The sequence below is a fragment of the Coregonus lavaretus genome, assembly GCF_964263955.1.
Source record: "Coregonus lavaretus genome assembly, chromosome: 31".
NCBI lineage: Eukaryota > Metazoa > Chordata > Actinopteri > Salmoniformes > Salmonidae > Coregonus > Coregonus lavaretus.
In genome coordinates, this window is record NC_140018.1 from 25,783,039 (window position 1) to 25,798,123 (window position 15,085).

The 15,085-nt window shown below is 40.3% G+C and overlaps 1 protein-coding gene and 1 pseudogene across 2 annotated transcripts; both read left to right on the forward strand.

The window, feature by feature from the left end:
- Positions 1–1,213: 1,213 nt before the first annotated feature.
- LOC311106822 (trace amine-associated receptor 1-like) lies at positions 1,214–11,416 on the forward strand (the record flags this gene model as incomplete). Its single annotated transcript, XM_084149193.1, has 2 exons — positions 1,214–2,233; positions 11,270–11,416. The coding sequence occupies 2 exons, from the start codon at positions 1,214–1,216 to the stop codon at positions 11,414–11,416; spliced, it is 1,167 nt and encodes a 388-aa protein (XP_084005319.1).
- An 894-nt stretch (positions 11,417–12,310) lies between these two features.
- Positions 12,311–13,337, forward strand: LOC311107148 (trace amine-associated receptor 1-like; annotated as a pseudogene). Its single transcript has one exon. The product of its transcript is annotated as a trace amine-associated receptor 1-like (transcript).
- Positions 13,338–15,085: the final 1,748 nt, after the last annotated feature.

The following is a 15,085-nucleotide window of genomic DNA, read 5'->3' on the forward strand; positions in this document are numbered from 1 at the left end:
GTTGTCTCTGATTGGGAACCATACTTAAGCAGCCAGTTTTCCCACAGTGTTTGTGGGATCTTGTTCCTATTAGGTTGTGTTTGATCCAAGGACGTCACGTTATCGTTTTGTTGTTTTTGTTCGTGTATCATTAAATAAAAGTATGTTCACCTTCCACGCTGCGCCTTGGTCCTCTGTTCCCGACGATCGTGACAATAGAACGATATGAGGCTGTGTACAATCTACTTCACTATTCCACCAAGATTACTATACCAATTGCATGGCTCATGGTTTTTGCCGGTTGGGCCATTGCTGCATTGTACTCCTATGGCATACTATCTTAAAAGGCAAATGTCAGTGACCTGGATAAATTCCTTGCATCCCATATACTGCCTGGGAAGTCAGAATATTTTTATTTATTACATTGTGGGGCTCCATAGACACATTGATAGACTAAAATGACAGATGTGGTGTTTTGTGCTAGTGCACATAATTACATTACCAGACCTCCCCCAGTAAAACTAAATAGAACTGAATTGAAGCATTTGAGAAATATCTTTTGCACATTATACTGCTCTCAAAATGTGGCTGTTTCTTTTTGTGTAACAGTGTTTAACTGAAAATCTGAATTTGAGTCCTTTATAAAATGGCATGATACTTGTCAAGGTTTAACAATTATCCTCAATGGTGCTGCTGAGGTGAGAGGTTACAACCATATGACATCATCAGCTTTAGTGCCCTGTAGAGTTGAATGTAGCGATGTCTGATTGGTCAAAAGGATATTGTAATCATCATTATGGTAATAGACTATGGGTACAAAAGCATGAGATTCAAGTTCCGATTTTTGTATCACATTGTGACCAAGGAAAAGGGATTCACATGTGATGCATCACCATCTGCATCGCTGAGAGGTAAGGTATGATGAAGCACCATGAAAACAAATCATACTTGCTGAATTGGAAACACTTACATTGTATGTCACACCTTTTGAAATGGAAAAAACATGTCTCTGGGTATTTGTGAAAATATTTCATATGAATAAGCAACAATAATTTAATAAATTAAACTAAGTGACACCATACTGTGTCGAAAAACATAGCTTTTACATTTTAAATTAAACCATGCATAATGTAATTATTTCCAACTAATATTATGTAATTGATCTTTAAATCTATAGTAATAAATAATGTGACAATAATGTATATTTTTTATTTCAGATAAGATTCTTTCAACCATGACCATGGAACTAGGAATCAGTCTAAGCAAGGCTGATATTGTTGAGAATATACTTCTATGTTTTGAATCAGTGAATGGGTCTTGCAAAAGATCAATCTTTCCTCCAACAATACGAGTATTACTTTATCTCTTCCTTGGCTCAATGTCTGTTCTCACAGTGTGTGGCAACCTTCTTGTAATCATCCCCATCATTCACTTCAAACAGCTCCACACCCCAACCAACTACCTCATCCTCTCTCTGGCTGTGTCAGACCTCCTCTTGGGGGTTTTAGTGATGCCTCCCAGAATGGTATATTCAGTGGAAAGCTGCTGGTATTTTGGAGATTTATTCTGTAAAATCCAAACCAGCATTGATATTATGTTGTGCAATACATCCATTCTTAATTTGTGTTTTATTTCTATTGACCGGTATTATGCAGTGTGTCGCCCTCTCCTTTATAGAACTAAAATAACTGTTCACGTTGTTCTGATTATGATGCTGGTCACCTGGATTGGTTCTGCTATAGTAGTGTTTTCTATAGTATTTCTGGAGCTCAGTATTTGGGGCATGGAGGAGTTTTACTATAAATATTTTGCCTGTGAGGGAGGATGTATTTTGTTTCAAAACAAAGCATCGAGTACTGCGTCTTCAGTTCTCTCGTTCTACATCCCAGGAGTAGGGTTGCTTAGCATCTACCTAAAGATCTTCCTTATAGCACGGAGACAGGCACGCTCAATTCAGGGTACAACCAATCAGAACTCTGTAGGCAAATCACAGAGGAAGGCCACCAAAACACTTGCTATCATTATGGGGGTATTTCTATCATTCTCGACACCCTTTTTTGTCGTCAACTGCATTGATCCTTTTATTAGTTACTCTACCCCACCCGTTTTGTTTGAAACACTTATATGGATTGCCTATTTGAATTCAACTATTAATCCCATGGTGTATGCATTCTTTTACAGTTGGTTCAGGAGGGCGTTTAGAATGATCATTTCTGGTAAAATATTTCAACCTGACTCTTCAGAAATACAATTGTTTTCAGAATAAATACAGTGAGCTCCAAAAGTATTGAGACAGTGACAATTTTGTTTGGCTCTGTACTCCAGCACTTTGGATTTGAAATGATACAATGACTATGAGGTTAAAGTTCAGACTGACAGATTTAATTTGAGGGTATTTTCATCCATATTGGGGGAATATTTAGAAATTACAGCACTTTACAGCACATGTGCATATTCCCCCCATTTTAGGGGACCAAAAGTATTGGGACGAATTCACTTATATGTGTATAAAAGTAGTAAAAAGTTAGGTTCTTGGTCTCATATTCATAGCACGCAATGACTACATCCAGCTTGTGACTGTACAAATTCTACCAATATAAATAAATGGTAAAATAATGTATTGTGTAATTTTGAAGTCACTTTCACTGTAAATAAGAATATAATGCGTTTCTAAACACTTCTACATTAATGTGGATGCTACCATGATTACGGATAATACTGAATGATTCGTGAAAAATTATGAGTGAGAAAGTTACAGACGCACAAATATCATACCCCCAAGACATGCTAACCTCCCCTGTTATTGTAATGGTGAGAGGTTAGCATGTCTTGGGGGTATGATATTTGTGCGTCTGTAACTTTCTCACATCATTTTTCACGAATCATTCAGGATTATCCATAATCATGGTAGCATCCACATTAATGTAGAAGTGTTTAGAAACATATTCTATTCTTATTTACAATAAAAGTGACTCCAAAATGACACAATACCTTATTTACCACTCATTTCTATTGGGCACAAAATAATCTGAAACACAACTGAAAAAAACAGCAAATGCATCCACAAATTTGTAGAATCACAAGCAATTTAGTCATTGCGTGCTATGAATATGAGACCAAAAACCTAACTTTTTACTACTTTAATACACATATAAGTGAATTTGTCCCCTAAAATGTGGGGACTATGTACAAAAAGTTCTGCAATTTCTAAACGGGTCACCCCATATGGATGAAAATACCCTCAAATTAAATCTGTCAGTGTGCACTTTAACCTCATAGTCATTGTATCATTTCAAATCCAAAGTGCTGGAGTGCAGAGCCAAAACAACAAGACATGTGTCACTGTCCCAATACTTTTGGAGCTCACTGTATGTCTAAAATCAGTACTGACAAAGAAGTGTGACAAATATGTGCCTTGCTCTCAGTTCTTTATTAAACCATATCAGACACAGGTGTGTAGTTTTAAAAAACAAGTACAATCCAGTTGGCCCCAAAACATTAAATCAACCCACGTCCACTAGTAGGAGTTACCCTCTCCTCTCCCATATCTTTACATACATACATACATACATACACACATACACGCACGCATACATACCTACAGTACATAGGGAGCAGAGACGGTAACACATCGCTAGTGGCCTCGAGTGGATGTAGTCATACAGATTTTTATAGGATCTCTGTGGATGTAGTATCCTTTCAGTTTTTTGATTCATTGTTTTGCAACTCCAGCTGATGAAATTATGTTGTCTAAATGGCATGGTGAAAACATGTTTGCACTTACGTGATATTATTGAAATAAAGATGATTTGTTTTGATAATGTGTAATGTTTTCTGTGTTACTGACTATTTTGCACATTTTAAAGTGGCCTTTTATTGTCCGCAGCACAAGGTGCGCCTGTGTAATGATCATGAAGTTTAGTCTAGTCCAGGGGTGTCAAACTCATTTTAGCTCAGGGGCCACATGGAGGAAAATATTTTCCCAAGTGGGCCGGACCGTAAAAATCATGGTATATATAACTTAAAAACAACAACTTCAGATTGTTTTCTTTGTTTTAATACGATCAACATACAACATAAAGCTGGAGCCTGAGGACAGTGTGTCCAAAATAGTACAAGCACAACATCACTATTAATCATAAAACACGTCAAGTTTATTTGAAAATTTTAAAGAAAAAGAACACACAAACACACAATGCCTCAGTGATTAACAGAACTGTTTCACAGATCACAGAACTATATCAGGGTGTCATTTCTCAGGCAGAAATGTAGATAAAAATAATGAAATCCTGTTCCCCAAACAAGTGCAAGAACCACAGAGTCAAGAATAGGTTAAATATACAAATAAAATAAAATCAATAAAAAACAATAGCACATCAACAGAAAAACATATAAACATAAAGCTGGAGCCTGAGGACAGTGTCCAAAAGCACAACATCACTATTAATCATTAAACACCTCAAGTTATTTGAAAGGACAAAGAACACACAAACACACAATGCCTCAGTGATTCACAGAAGTATATCACAGATCACAGAACTCAAATCAAATCAAATCAAATTTTATTGGTCACATGCGCCGAATACAACAGGTGCAGACATTACAGTGAAATGCTTACTTACAGCCCTTAACCAACAGTGCATTTATTTTAAACAAAAAAAGTAAGAATAAAACAACAACAAAAAAAGTGTTGAGAAAAAAAGAGCAGAAGTAAAATAAAGTGACAGTAGGGAGGCTATATATACAGTAAAATAAAGTGACAGTAGGGAGGCTATATATACAGGGGGGTACCGTTGCAGAGTCAATGTGCGGGGGCACCGGCTAGTTGAGGTAGTTGAGGTAATATGTACATGTGGGTAGAGTTAAAGTGACTATGCATAAATACTTAACAGAGTAGCAGCAGCGTAAAAAGGATGGGGTGGGGGGGCAGTGCAAATAGTCCGGGTAGCCATGATTAGCTGTTCAGGAGTCTTATGGCTTGGGGGTAGAAGCTGTTGAGAAGTCTTTTGGACCTAGACTTGGCACTCCGGTACCGCTTGCCGTGCGGTAGCAGAGAGAACAGTCTATGACTAGGGTGGCTGGAGTCTTTGACAATTTTGAGGGCCTTCCTCTGACACCGCCTGGTATAGAGGTCCTGGATGGCAGGGAGCTTTGCCCCAGTGATGTACTGGGCCGTACGCACTACCCTCTGTAGTGCCTTGCGGTCAGAGGCCAAGCAGTTGCCATACCAGGCTGTGATGCAACCAGTCAGGATGCTCTCGATGGTGCAGCTGTAGAATTTTTTGAGGATCTGAGGACCCATGCCAAATCTTTTTAGTCTCCTGAGGGGGAATAGGCTTTGTCGTGCCCTCTTCACGACTGTCTTGGTGTGTTTGGACCATGATAGTTCGTTGGTGATGTGGACACCAAGGAACTTGAAGCTCTCAACCTGTTCCACTACAGCCCCGTCGATGAGAATGGGGGTGTGCTCAGTCCTCTTTTTTTTCCTGTAGTCCACAATCATCTCCTTTGTCTTGGTCACGTTGAGGGAGAGGTTGTTGTCCTGGCACCACACGGCCAGATCTCTGACCTCCTCCCTATAGGCTGTCTCATCGTTGTCGGTGATCAGGCCTACCACTGTTGTGTCGTCGGCAAACTTAATGATGGTGTTGGAGTCGTGCCTGGCCATGCAGTCATGGGTGAACAGAGAGTACAGGAGGGGACTGAGCACGCACCCCTGAGGGGCCCCCGTGTTGAGGATCAGTGTGGCAGATGTGTTGTTACCTACCCTTACCACCTGGGGGCGGCCCGTCAGGAAGTCCAGGATCCAGTTGCAGAGGGAGGTGTTTAGTCCCAGGATCCTTAGCTTAGTGATGAGCTTAGAGGGCACTATGGTGTTGAATGCTGAGCTGTAGTCAATGAATAGCATTCTCACGTAGGTGTTCCTCTTGTCCAGGTGGGAAAGGGCAGTGTGGAGTGCGATAGAGATTGCATCATCTGTGGATCTGTTGGGGCGGTATGCAAATTGGAGTGGGTCTAGGGTTTCTGGGATTATGCTGTTGATGTGAGCCATGACCAGTCTTTCAAAGCACTTCATGGCTACAGACGTCAGTGCTACGGGTCGGTAGTCATTTAGGCAGGTTATCTTAGAGTTCTTGGGCACGGGGACTATGGTGGTCTGCTTGAAACATGTTGGTATTACAGACTCAGTCAGGGACATGTTGAAAATGTCAGTGAAGACACTTGCCAGTTGGTCAGCACGTGCTCGAGTACACGTCCTGGTAATCCGTCTGGCCCTGCGGCCTTGTGAATGTTGACCTGCTTAAAAGTCTTACTCACATCGGCTACGGAGAGCGTGATCACATAGTCATCCGGAACAGCTGGTGCTCTCATGCATGCTTCAGTGTTGCTTGCCTCGAAGCGAGCATAGAAGTGGTTTAGCTCGTCTGGTAGGCTTGTGTCACTGGGCAGCTCGCGGCTGTGCTTCCCTTTGTAGTCTGTAATAGTTTTCAAGCCCTGCCACATCCGACGAGCGTCAGAGCCAGTGTAGTATGATTCAATCTTAGACCTGTATTGACTCTTTGCCTGTTTGATGGTTCGTCGGAGGTCATAACGGGATTTCTTATAAGCGTCCGGGTTAGAGTCCCGTTCCTTGAAAGCGGCAGCTCTACCCTTTAGCTCAGTGCGGATGTTTCCTGTAATCCATGGCTTCTGGTTGGGGTATGTACGTACGGTCACTGTGGGGACGACATCATCGATGCACTTATTGATGAAGCCAGTGACTGATGTGGTGTACTCCTCAATGCTGTCTGAAGAATCCCGGAACATGTTCCAGTCTGTGCTAGCAAAACAGTCCTGTAGCTTAGCATCTGCGTCATCTGACCACTTTTTTATTAACCGAATCACTGGTGCTTCCTGCTTCAGTTTTTGCTTATAAGCAGGAATCAGGAGGATAGAGTTATGGTCAGATTTGCCAAATGGAGGGCGAGGGAGAGCTTTGTATGCGTCTCTGTGTGTGGAGTAAAGGTGGTCTAGAGTTTTTTTCCCTCTGGTTGCACATTTAACATGCTGGTAGAAATTAGGTAGAACGGATTTAAGTTTCCCTGCATTAAAGTCCCCGGCCACTAGGAGCGCTGCATCTGGATGAGCGTTTTCCTGTTGATTAATGGCCTTGTACAACTCATTCAGTGCAATCTTAATGCCAGCATTGGTTTGTGGTGGTAAATAGACAGCTATGAAAAATATAGATGAAAACTCTCTTGGTAAATAGTGTGGTCTACAGCTTATCATAAGATACTCTACATTTACATTTTACATTTTAGTCATTTAGCAGACGCTCTTATCCAGAGCGACTTACAGGAGCAATTAGGGTTAAGTGCCTTGCTCAAGGGCACATTTACGTCATTTAGCAGACGCTCTACCTCAGGCGAGCAAAACCTCGAGACTTCCTTAGTATTTGATTTTGTGCACCAGCTGTTGTTTACAAATATACAGAGACCGCCACCCCTTGTCTTACCAGAGTCAGACGTTCTGTCCTGCCGATGTAGCGTATAGCCTGCTAGCTGAATGTTATCATTGTTGTCGTTCAGCCACGACTCCATGAAACATAAGATATTACAGTTTTTAATGTCCCGTTGGTAGGATAACCGTAATCTTAAATCGTCCATTTTATTCTCAAAAGATTGAACGTTGGCTAATAGGATTGATGGGAGAGGCAGTTTACTCGCTCGCCGTCGGATCCTTACAAGGCACCCGGATCTGCGTCCGCGATATCTCCGTCTCTTCCTCACGCGAATGACGGGGATCTGGGCCTTGTCGGGTGTCTGTAGGATATCCTTTGCGACCGCCTCGTTGAAAAAAATCTTCGTCCAATGCGAGGTGAGTAATCGCTGTCCTGATATCCAGAAGCTCTTTTTGGTTATAAGAGACGATGGCAGAAACATTATGTACAAAATAAATTACAAATAACGCGGAAAAACACACATAATAGTACAATTGGTTAGAGGGCTGTAAAACGGCAGCCATCTTCTCCGGCGCTGTTCGTGGAACATATCAGGGTGTCATTTCTCAGGCAGAAATGTAGATAAAAATAATGAAATCCTGTTCCCCAAACAAGTGCAAGAACCACAGAGTCAAGAATAGGTTAAATATACAAATAAAATAAAATCAATTAAAAACAATAGCACATCAACATAAAAACATATAAACATAAAGCTGGAGCCTGAGGACAGTGTCCAAAAGCACAACATCACTATTAATCATAAAACACCTCAAGTTATTTGAAAGTTCTGAGGACAAAGAACACACAAACACACAATGCCTCAGTGATTCACAGAAGTATATCACAGATCACAGAACTATATCAGGGTGTCATTTCTCAGGCAGAAATGTAGATAAAAATAATGAAATCCTGTTCCCCAAACAAGTGCAAGAACCACAGAGTCAAGAATAGGTTAAATATACAAATAAAATAAAATCAATTAAAAACAATAGCACATCAACATAAAAACATATAAACATAAATCTGAAAGCGTTGCTCAAACTCCCGTAACAGTCCCGTTATTTTATCTTTGAACCGCTTCATGTCTGCCACATGTTGGGTCGTGCACACATTTTTCAGACAGGGGAAGTGAGCTGCATCACCACCGGCAAGTTGCGTCTCCCACAATGACAGCTTCAACTTGAAAGAACGTATGCTGTCATAATACTGCATGACAACTTTGTTGCGCCCTTGCAGCTGTTTGTTCAAGTTATTCAGGTGCTCTGTAACATCCACCATAAATGCAAGGTCCTGCATCCATTCTGCGGAATGAAATTCTAACACTGGTTTGCCCTTTTCTTCCATGAACTGTTCAATTTCTTCTCGTAAATCAAAGAAACGCCTCAGCACAGCACCTCGGCTTAACCATCTTACCTCAGTGTGGTATGGCAGGCCATAGATGTGGTCTTTCTCTCTGAGAAGGCTGTCAAACTGATGGTGATTCAGGCTTCTGGATCGGATGAAATTAACAGTTTGGATGACCACCTTCATGACGTTATCCATCTTTAATGACTTGCAACACAAAGCCTCCTGGTGCAAAATACAGTGAAAAGTCAAAAAATCACATCCTCCATTTGCAGATTGCACTTTCTCTCTGAACTTTGTCACAACGCCTGCTTTTTTCCCGATCATTGAGGGCGCACCATCTGTAGCCAGGCTGACAGCGCGGGACCAGTCCACTCCAACCCTGTCCAGCGCGCCGACGAGTGCGGTAAAAATATCAGCTGCTGTCGTTGTATCTGTCATCGGCACCAACTCCACAAACTCCTCGGTGATGGTCAATGTGTCATCAACTCCGCGGATGAAAATGGCCAGTTTTCTTGGAACACTCTGCACTCTGCGTCCACTTTTCTAATTTTTGACAGAGACATATTGGGGCAATGAGGGTGCCAAAGCACATAATGTTAAAAGTAGAAGATGTAATAAATATCGCGGGCAAAACAAAGTAGCTCATTGGCTGCACGTGCTTGACCTACTTGCTCTGCCCCGGTATAAACAGTTTGCTTGCTTAACACAATTGCGATTGCGCCATCCAGTGGACGCAATTGGAACAGCAGTTTATTTTATAGAAAAATTGCAGCGCATTTTTATACTTTACAATATATTTTTTTAAATCATCTCGCGGGCCGGATTAAACCCGTTTGCGGGCCTGATCCGGCCCGCGGGCCGGACGTTTGACACCCCTGGTCTATAAGCTTGGCACATCTAGCCACTGGGATTTTTGCCCATTCATCAAGGCAAAACTGCTCCAGCTCCTTCAAGTTGGATGGGTTCCGATGTTGTACAGCAATCTTTAAGTCATACCACAGATTCTCAATTGGATTGAGGTCTGGGCTTTGACTAGGCCATTCCAAGACATTTAAATGTTTCCCCTTAAACCACTCGAGTGTTGCTTTAGCAGTATGCTTAGGGTCATTGTCCTGCTGGAAGGTGAACCTCCGTCCCAGTCTCAAATCTCTGGAAGACTGAAACTCCCTTTTTTTTGCGCCATCTATCATTCCTTCAATTCTGACCAGTTTCCCAGTCCCTGCCGATTAAAAACATCCCCACAGCATGATGGGATGGTGTTCTCGGGGTGATGAGAGGTGTTGGGTTTGCGCCAGACATTTTCCTTGAAGGCCAAAAGCTCAATTTTAGTCTCATCTGACCAGAGTACCTTCTTCCATATGTTTGGGGAGTCTCCCACATGCCTTTTGGCGAACACCAAACGTGTTTTCTTGTTTTTTCTTTAAGCCATGGCTTTTTTCTGGCCACTCTTCTGTAAAGCCCAGTTCTGTGGAGTGTATGGCTTAAAGTGGTCCTATGGACAGATACTCCAATCTCCGCTGTGGAGCTTTGCAGCTCCTTCAGGGTTATCTTTGGTCTCTTTGTTGCATCTCTGATTAATGCCCTCCTTGCCTAGTCCGTGAGTTTTGGTGGGCGGCACTCTCTTGGCAGGTTTGTTGTGGTGCCATATTCTTTCCATTTTTTTATAATGGATTTAATGGTGCTCCGTGGGATGTTCAAAGTTTCAGATATTTTTTTATAACCCACCCTGATCTGTACTTCTCCACAACTTTGTCCCTGACCTGTTTGGAGAGCTCCTTGGTCTTCATGGTGCCGCTTGCTTGGTGGTGCCCCTTGCTTAGTGGTGTTGCAGACTCTGGGGCCTTTCAGAACAGGTGTATATATACTGAGATCATGTGACAGATCATGTGACACTTAGATTGCACACAGGTGGACTTTATTTAACTAATTATGTGACTTCTGAAGTTAATTGGTTGCACCAGATCTTATTTAGGAGCTTCATAGCAAAGGGGGTGAACACATATGCACACACCACTTTTCCGTTATTTATTTTTTGAATTTTTTGAAACAAGGTATTTTTTTCATTTCACTTCACCAATTTGGACTATTTTGTGTATGTCCATTACATGAAATCCAAATAAAAATCCAGTTAAATTACATGTTGTAATGAAACAAAATAGGAAATACTTTTGCAAGGCACTGTATCTACCTTTGTCGAATGCACTGACTGTAAGTCACTTTGGATAACAGCGTCTGATGAATGACCAAAATCTAAATATAGATATCCGTGGACGTTGAAATCAATGCCGGTCCAGATCGCACCAAAAAAGACCAAATAAAGACGTCCAAAATGCGTCGCCGTCGGTCCTAGGTTACTCAGGATCTAATGCCTCCTGCACCATGCCTCCTTTGCTTCAAATAAATTAGCTCCACACGCTAACTCACATGTTTATACTGTCTCTGGCACCATATGTTTAAATTTTTCACCTGGTCTTCATTGCCATAGATCGATATGAGGCTGTGTACAATCTACTTCACTATTCCACCAATATTACTATACCAATTGCATGGCTCATGGTTTTTGCCGGTTGGGCCATTGCTGCATTGTACGCCTATGGCATACTATCTTAAAAGGCAAATGTCAGTGACCTGGATAAATTCCTTGCATCCCATATACTGCCTGGGAAGTCAGAATATTTTATGTATTACATTGTGGGGCTCCATAGACACATTGATAGACTAAAATGACAGATGTGGTGTTTTGTGCTAGTGCACATAATTACATTACCCGACCTCCCCAGTAAAACTAAATAGAACTGAATTGAAGCATTTGAGAAATATCTTTTGCACATTATACTGCTCTCAAAATGTGGCTGTTTCTTTTTGTGTAACAGTGTTTAACTGAAAATCTGAATTTGAGTCCTTTATAAAATGGCATGATACTTGTCAAGGTTTAACAATTATCCTCAATGGTGCTGCTGAGGTGAGAGGTTACAACCATATGACATCATCAGCTTTAGTGCCCTGTAGAGTTGAATGTAGCGATGTCTGATTGGTCAAAAGGACATTGTAATCATCATTATGGTAATAGACTATGGGTACAAAAGCATGACATTCAAGTTCCGATTTTTGTATCACATTGTGACCAGGGAAAAGGGATTCACATGTGATGCATCACCATCTGCATCGCTGAGAGGTAAGGTATGATGAAGCACCATGAAAACAAATCATACTTGCTGAATTGGAAACACTTACATTGTATGTCACACCTTTTGAAATGGAAAAAACATGTCTCTGGCTATTTGTGAAAATATTTCATATGAATAAGCAACAATAATTTAATAAATTAAACTAAGTGACACCATACTGTGTCGAAAAACATAGCTTTTACATTTTAAATTAAACCATGCATAATGTAATTATTTCCAACTAATATTCTGTAATTGATCTTTAAATCTATAGTAATAAATAATGTTACAATAATGTATATTTTTTATTTCAGATAAGATTCTTTCAACCACGACCATGGAACTAGGAATCAGTCTAAGCAAGGCTGATATTTTTGAGAATATACTTCTATGTTTTGAATCAGTGAATGGGTCTTGCAAAAGATCAATCTTTCCTCCAACAATACGAGTATTACTTTATCTCTTCCTTGGCTCAATGTCTGTTCTCACAGTGTGTGGCAACCTTCTTGTAATCATCCCCATCATTCACTTCAAACAGCTCCACACCCCAACCAACTACCTCATCCTCTCTCTGGCTGTGTCAGACCTCCTCTTGGGGGTTTTAGTGATGCCTCCCAGAATGGTATATTCAGTGGAAAGCTGCTGGTATTTTGGAGATTTATTCTGTAAAATCTACACCAGCACTGATGTTATGTTGTGCAATACATCCATTCTTAATTTGTGTTTTATTTCTATTGACCGGTATTATGCAGTGTGTCACCCTCTCCTTTATAGAACTAAAATAACTGTTCACGTTGTTCTGATTATGATGTTGGTCACCTGGACTGTTTCTGCCATAGTAGGGTTTTGTATGATATTTCTGGAGCTCAATATTTGGGGCATTGAGGATTTTTACTATAAAAACATTGCCTGTAGGGGAGGATGTATTTTGTTTCAAAACAAAGTGTCAAGTATTGTGGCTTCGGTGATCTCATTCTACATCCCAGGAGTAGGGATGCTTAGCATCTACCTAAAGATTTTCCTTATAGCACGGAGACAGGCACGCTCAATTCAGGGTACAACCAATCAGAACTGTGTAGGCAAATCACAGAGGAAGGCCACCAAAACACTTGCTATCATTATGGGGATTTTTTCTATCATTCTGGACACCCTTTTTTGGCGTCAACTGTATTGATCCTTTTATTAGTTACTCTACCCCACCCGTTTTGTTTGAAACACTTATATGGATTGGCTATTTGAATTCAACTATTAATCCCATGGTGTATGCATTCTTTTACAGTTGGTTCAGAAGGGCGTTTAGAATGATAGTTTCTGGTAAAATATTTCAATCTGACTCTTCAGAAATACAATTGTTTTCAGAATAAATACAGTGAACTCCAAAAGTATTGAGACAGTGACATTTTAGTTGTTGTTTTGGCTCTGTACTCAAGCACTTTGGAATTGAAATTATATATTGACAATGAGGTTAAAGTGCAGACTGACAGATTTAATTTGAGGGTATTTTCATCCATATCGGGGGAATTGTTTAGAAATTACAGCACTTTTTGTACATATTCCCTCCCATTTTAGGGGACCAAAAGTATTGGGACGAATTCACTTATATGTGTATAAAAGTAGTAAAAAGTTAGGTTCTTGGTCTCATATTCATAGCACGCAATGACTACATCCAGCTTGTGACTGTACAAATTCTACCAATAGAAATAAATGGTAAATAATGTATTGTGTAATTTTGAAGTCACTTTCACTGTAAATAAGAATATAATATGTTTCTAAACACTTCTACATTAATGTGGATGCTACCATGATTACGGATAATCCTGAATGATTCGTGAAAATTGATGAGTGAGAAAGTTACAGACGCACAAATATCCCTAAGACATACTAACCTCCCCTGTTATTGTAATGGTGAGAGGTTACCATGTCTTGGGGGTATGATATTTGTGCGTCTGTAACTTTCTGATGAATGACCAAAATTCGATTCTTTCAGGATTATCCGTAATCATGGTAGCATCCACATGAATGTAGAAGTGTTTAGAAACATATTCTATTCTTATTTACAATAAAAGTGACTCCAAAATGACACAATACATTATTTACCAATAATTTCTATTGGGCACAAAATAATCTGAAACACAACTGAAAAAAAACAGCAAATGCATCCAACAAATTTGTAGAATCACCAGCAATGTAGTCATTGCGTGCTATGAATATGAGACCAAAAATCTAACTTTTTACTACTTTAATACACATATAAGTGAATTTGTCCCCTAAAATGTGGGGACTATGTACAAAAAGTGCTGTAATTTCTAAACGGGTCACCCCATATGGATGAAAATACCCTCAAATTAAATCTGTCAGTGTGCACTTTAACCTCATAGTCATTGTATCATTTCAAATCCAAAGTGCTGGAGTGCAGAGCCAAAACAACAAGAAATGTGTCACTGTCCCAATACTTTTGGAGCTCACTGTATGTCTAAAATCAGTACTGACAAAGAAGTGTGACAAATATGTGCCTTGCTCTCAGTTCTTTATTAAACCATATCAGACACAGGTGTGTAGTTTTAAAAAACAAGTACAATCCAGTTGGCCCCAAAACATTAAATCAACCCACGTCCACTAGTAGGAGTTAGCTTCTCCTCTCCCATATCTTTACATACATACATACATACATACACACATACACGCATACATACCTACAGTACATAGGGAGCAGAGACAGTAACACATCGCTAGTGGCCTCGAGTGGATGTAGTCATACAGATTTTTATAGGATCTCTGTGGATGTAGTATCCTTTCAGTTTTTTGATTCATTGTTTTGCAACTCCAGCTGATGAAATTATGTTGTCTAAATGGCATGGTGAAAACATGTTTGCACTTACGTGATATTATTGAAATAAAGATGATTTGTTTTGATAATGTGTAATGTTTTCTGTGTTACTGACTATTTTGCACATTTTAAAGTGGCCTTTTATTGTCCGCAGCACAAGGTGCGCCTGTGTAATGATCATGAAGTTTAGTCTAGTCAGTTTCTTGATATGCCACACCTGTCAGGTGGATATATTATCTTGGCAACGGAGGAATGCTCACTAACAGGGATGTTAACAAATTTGTG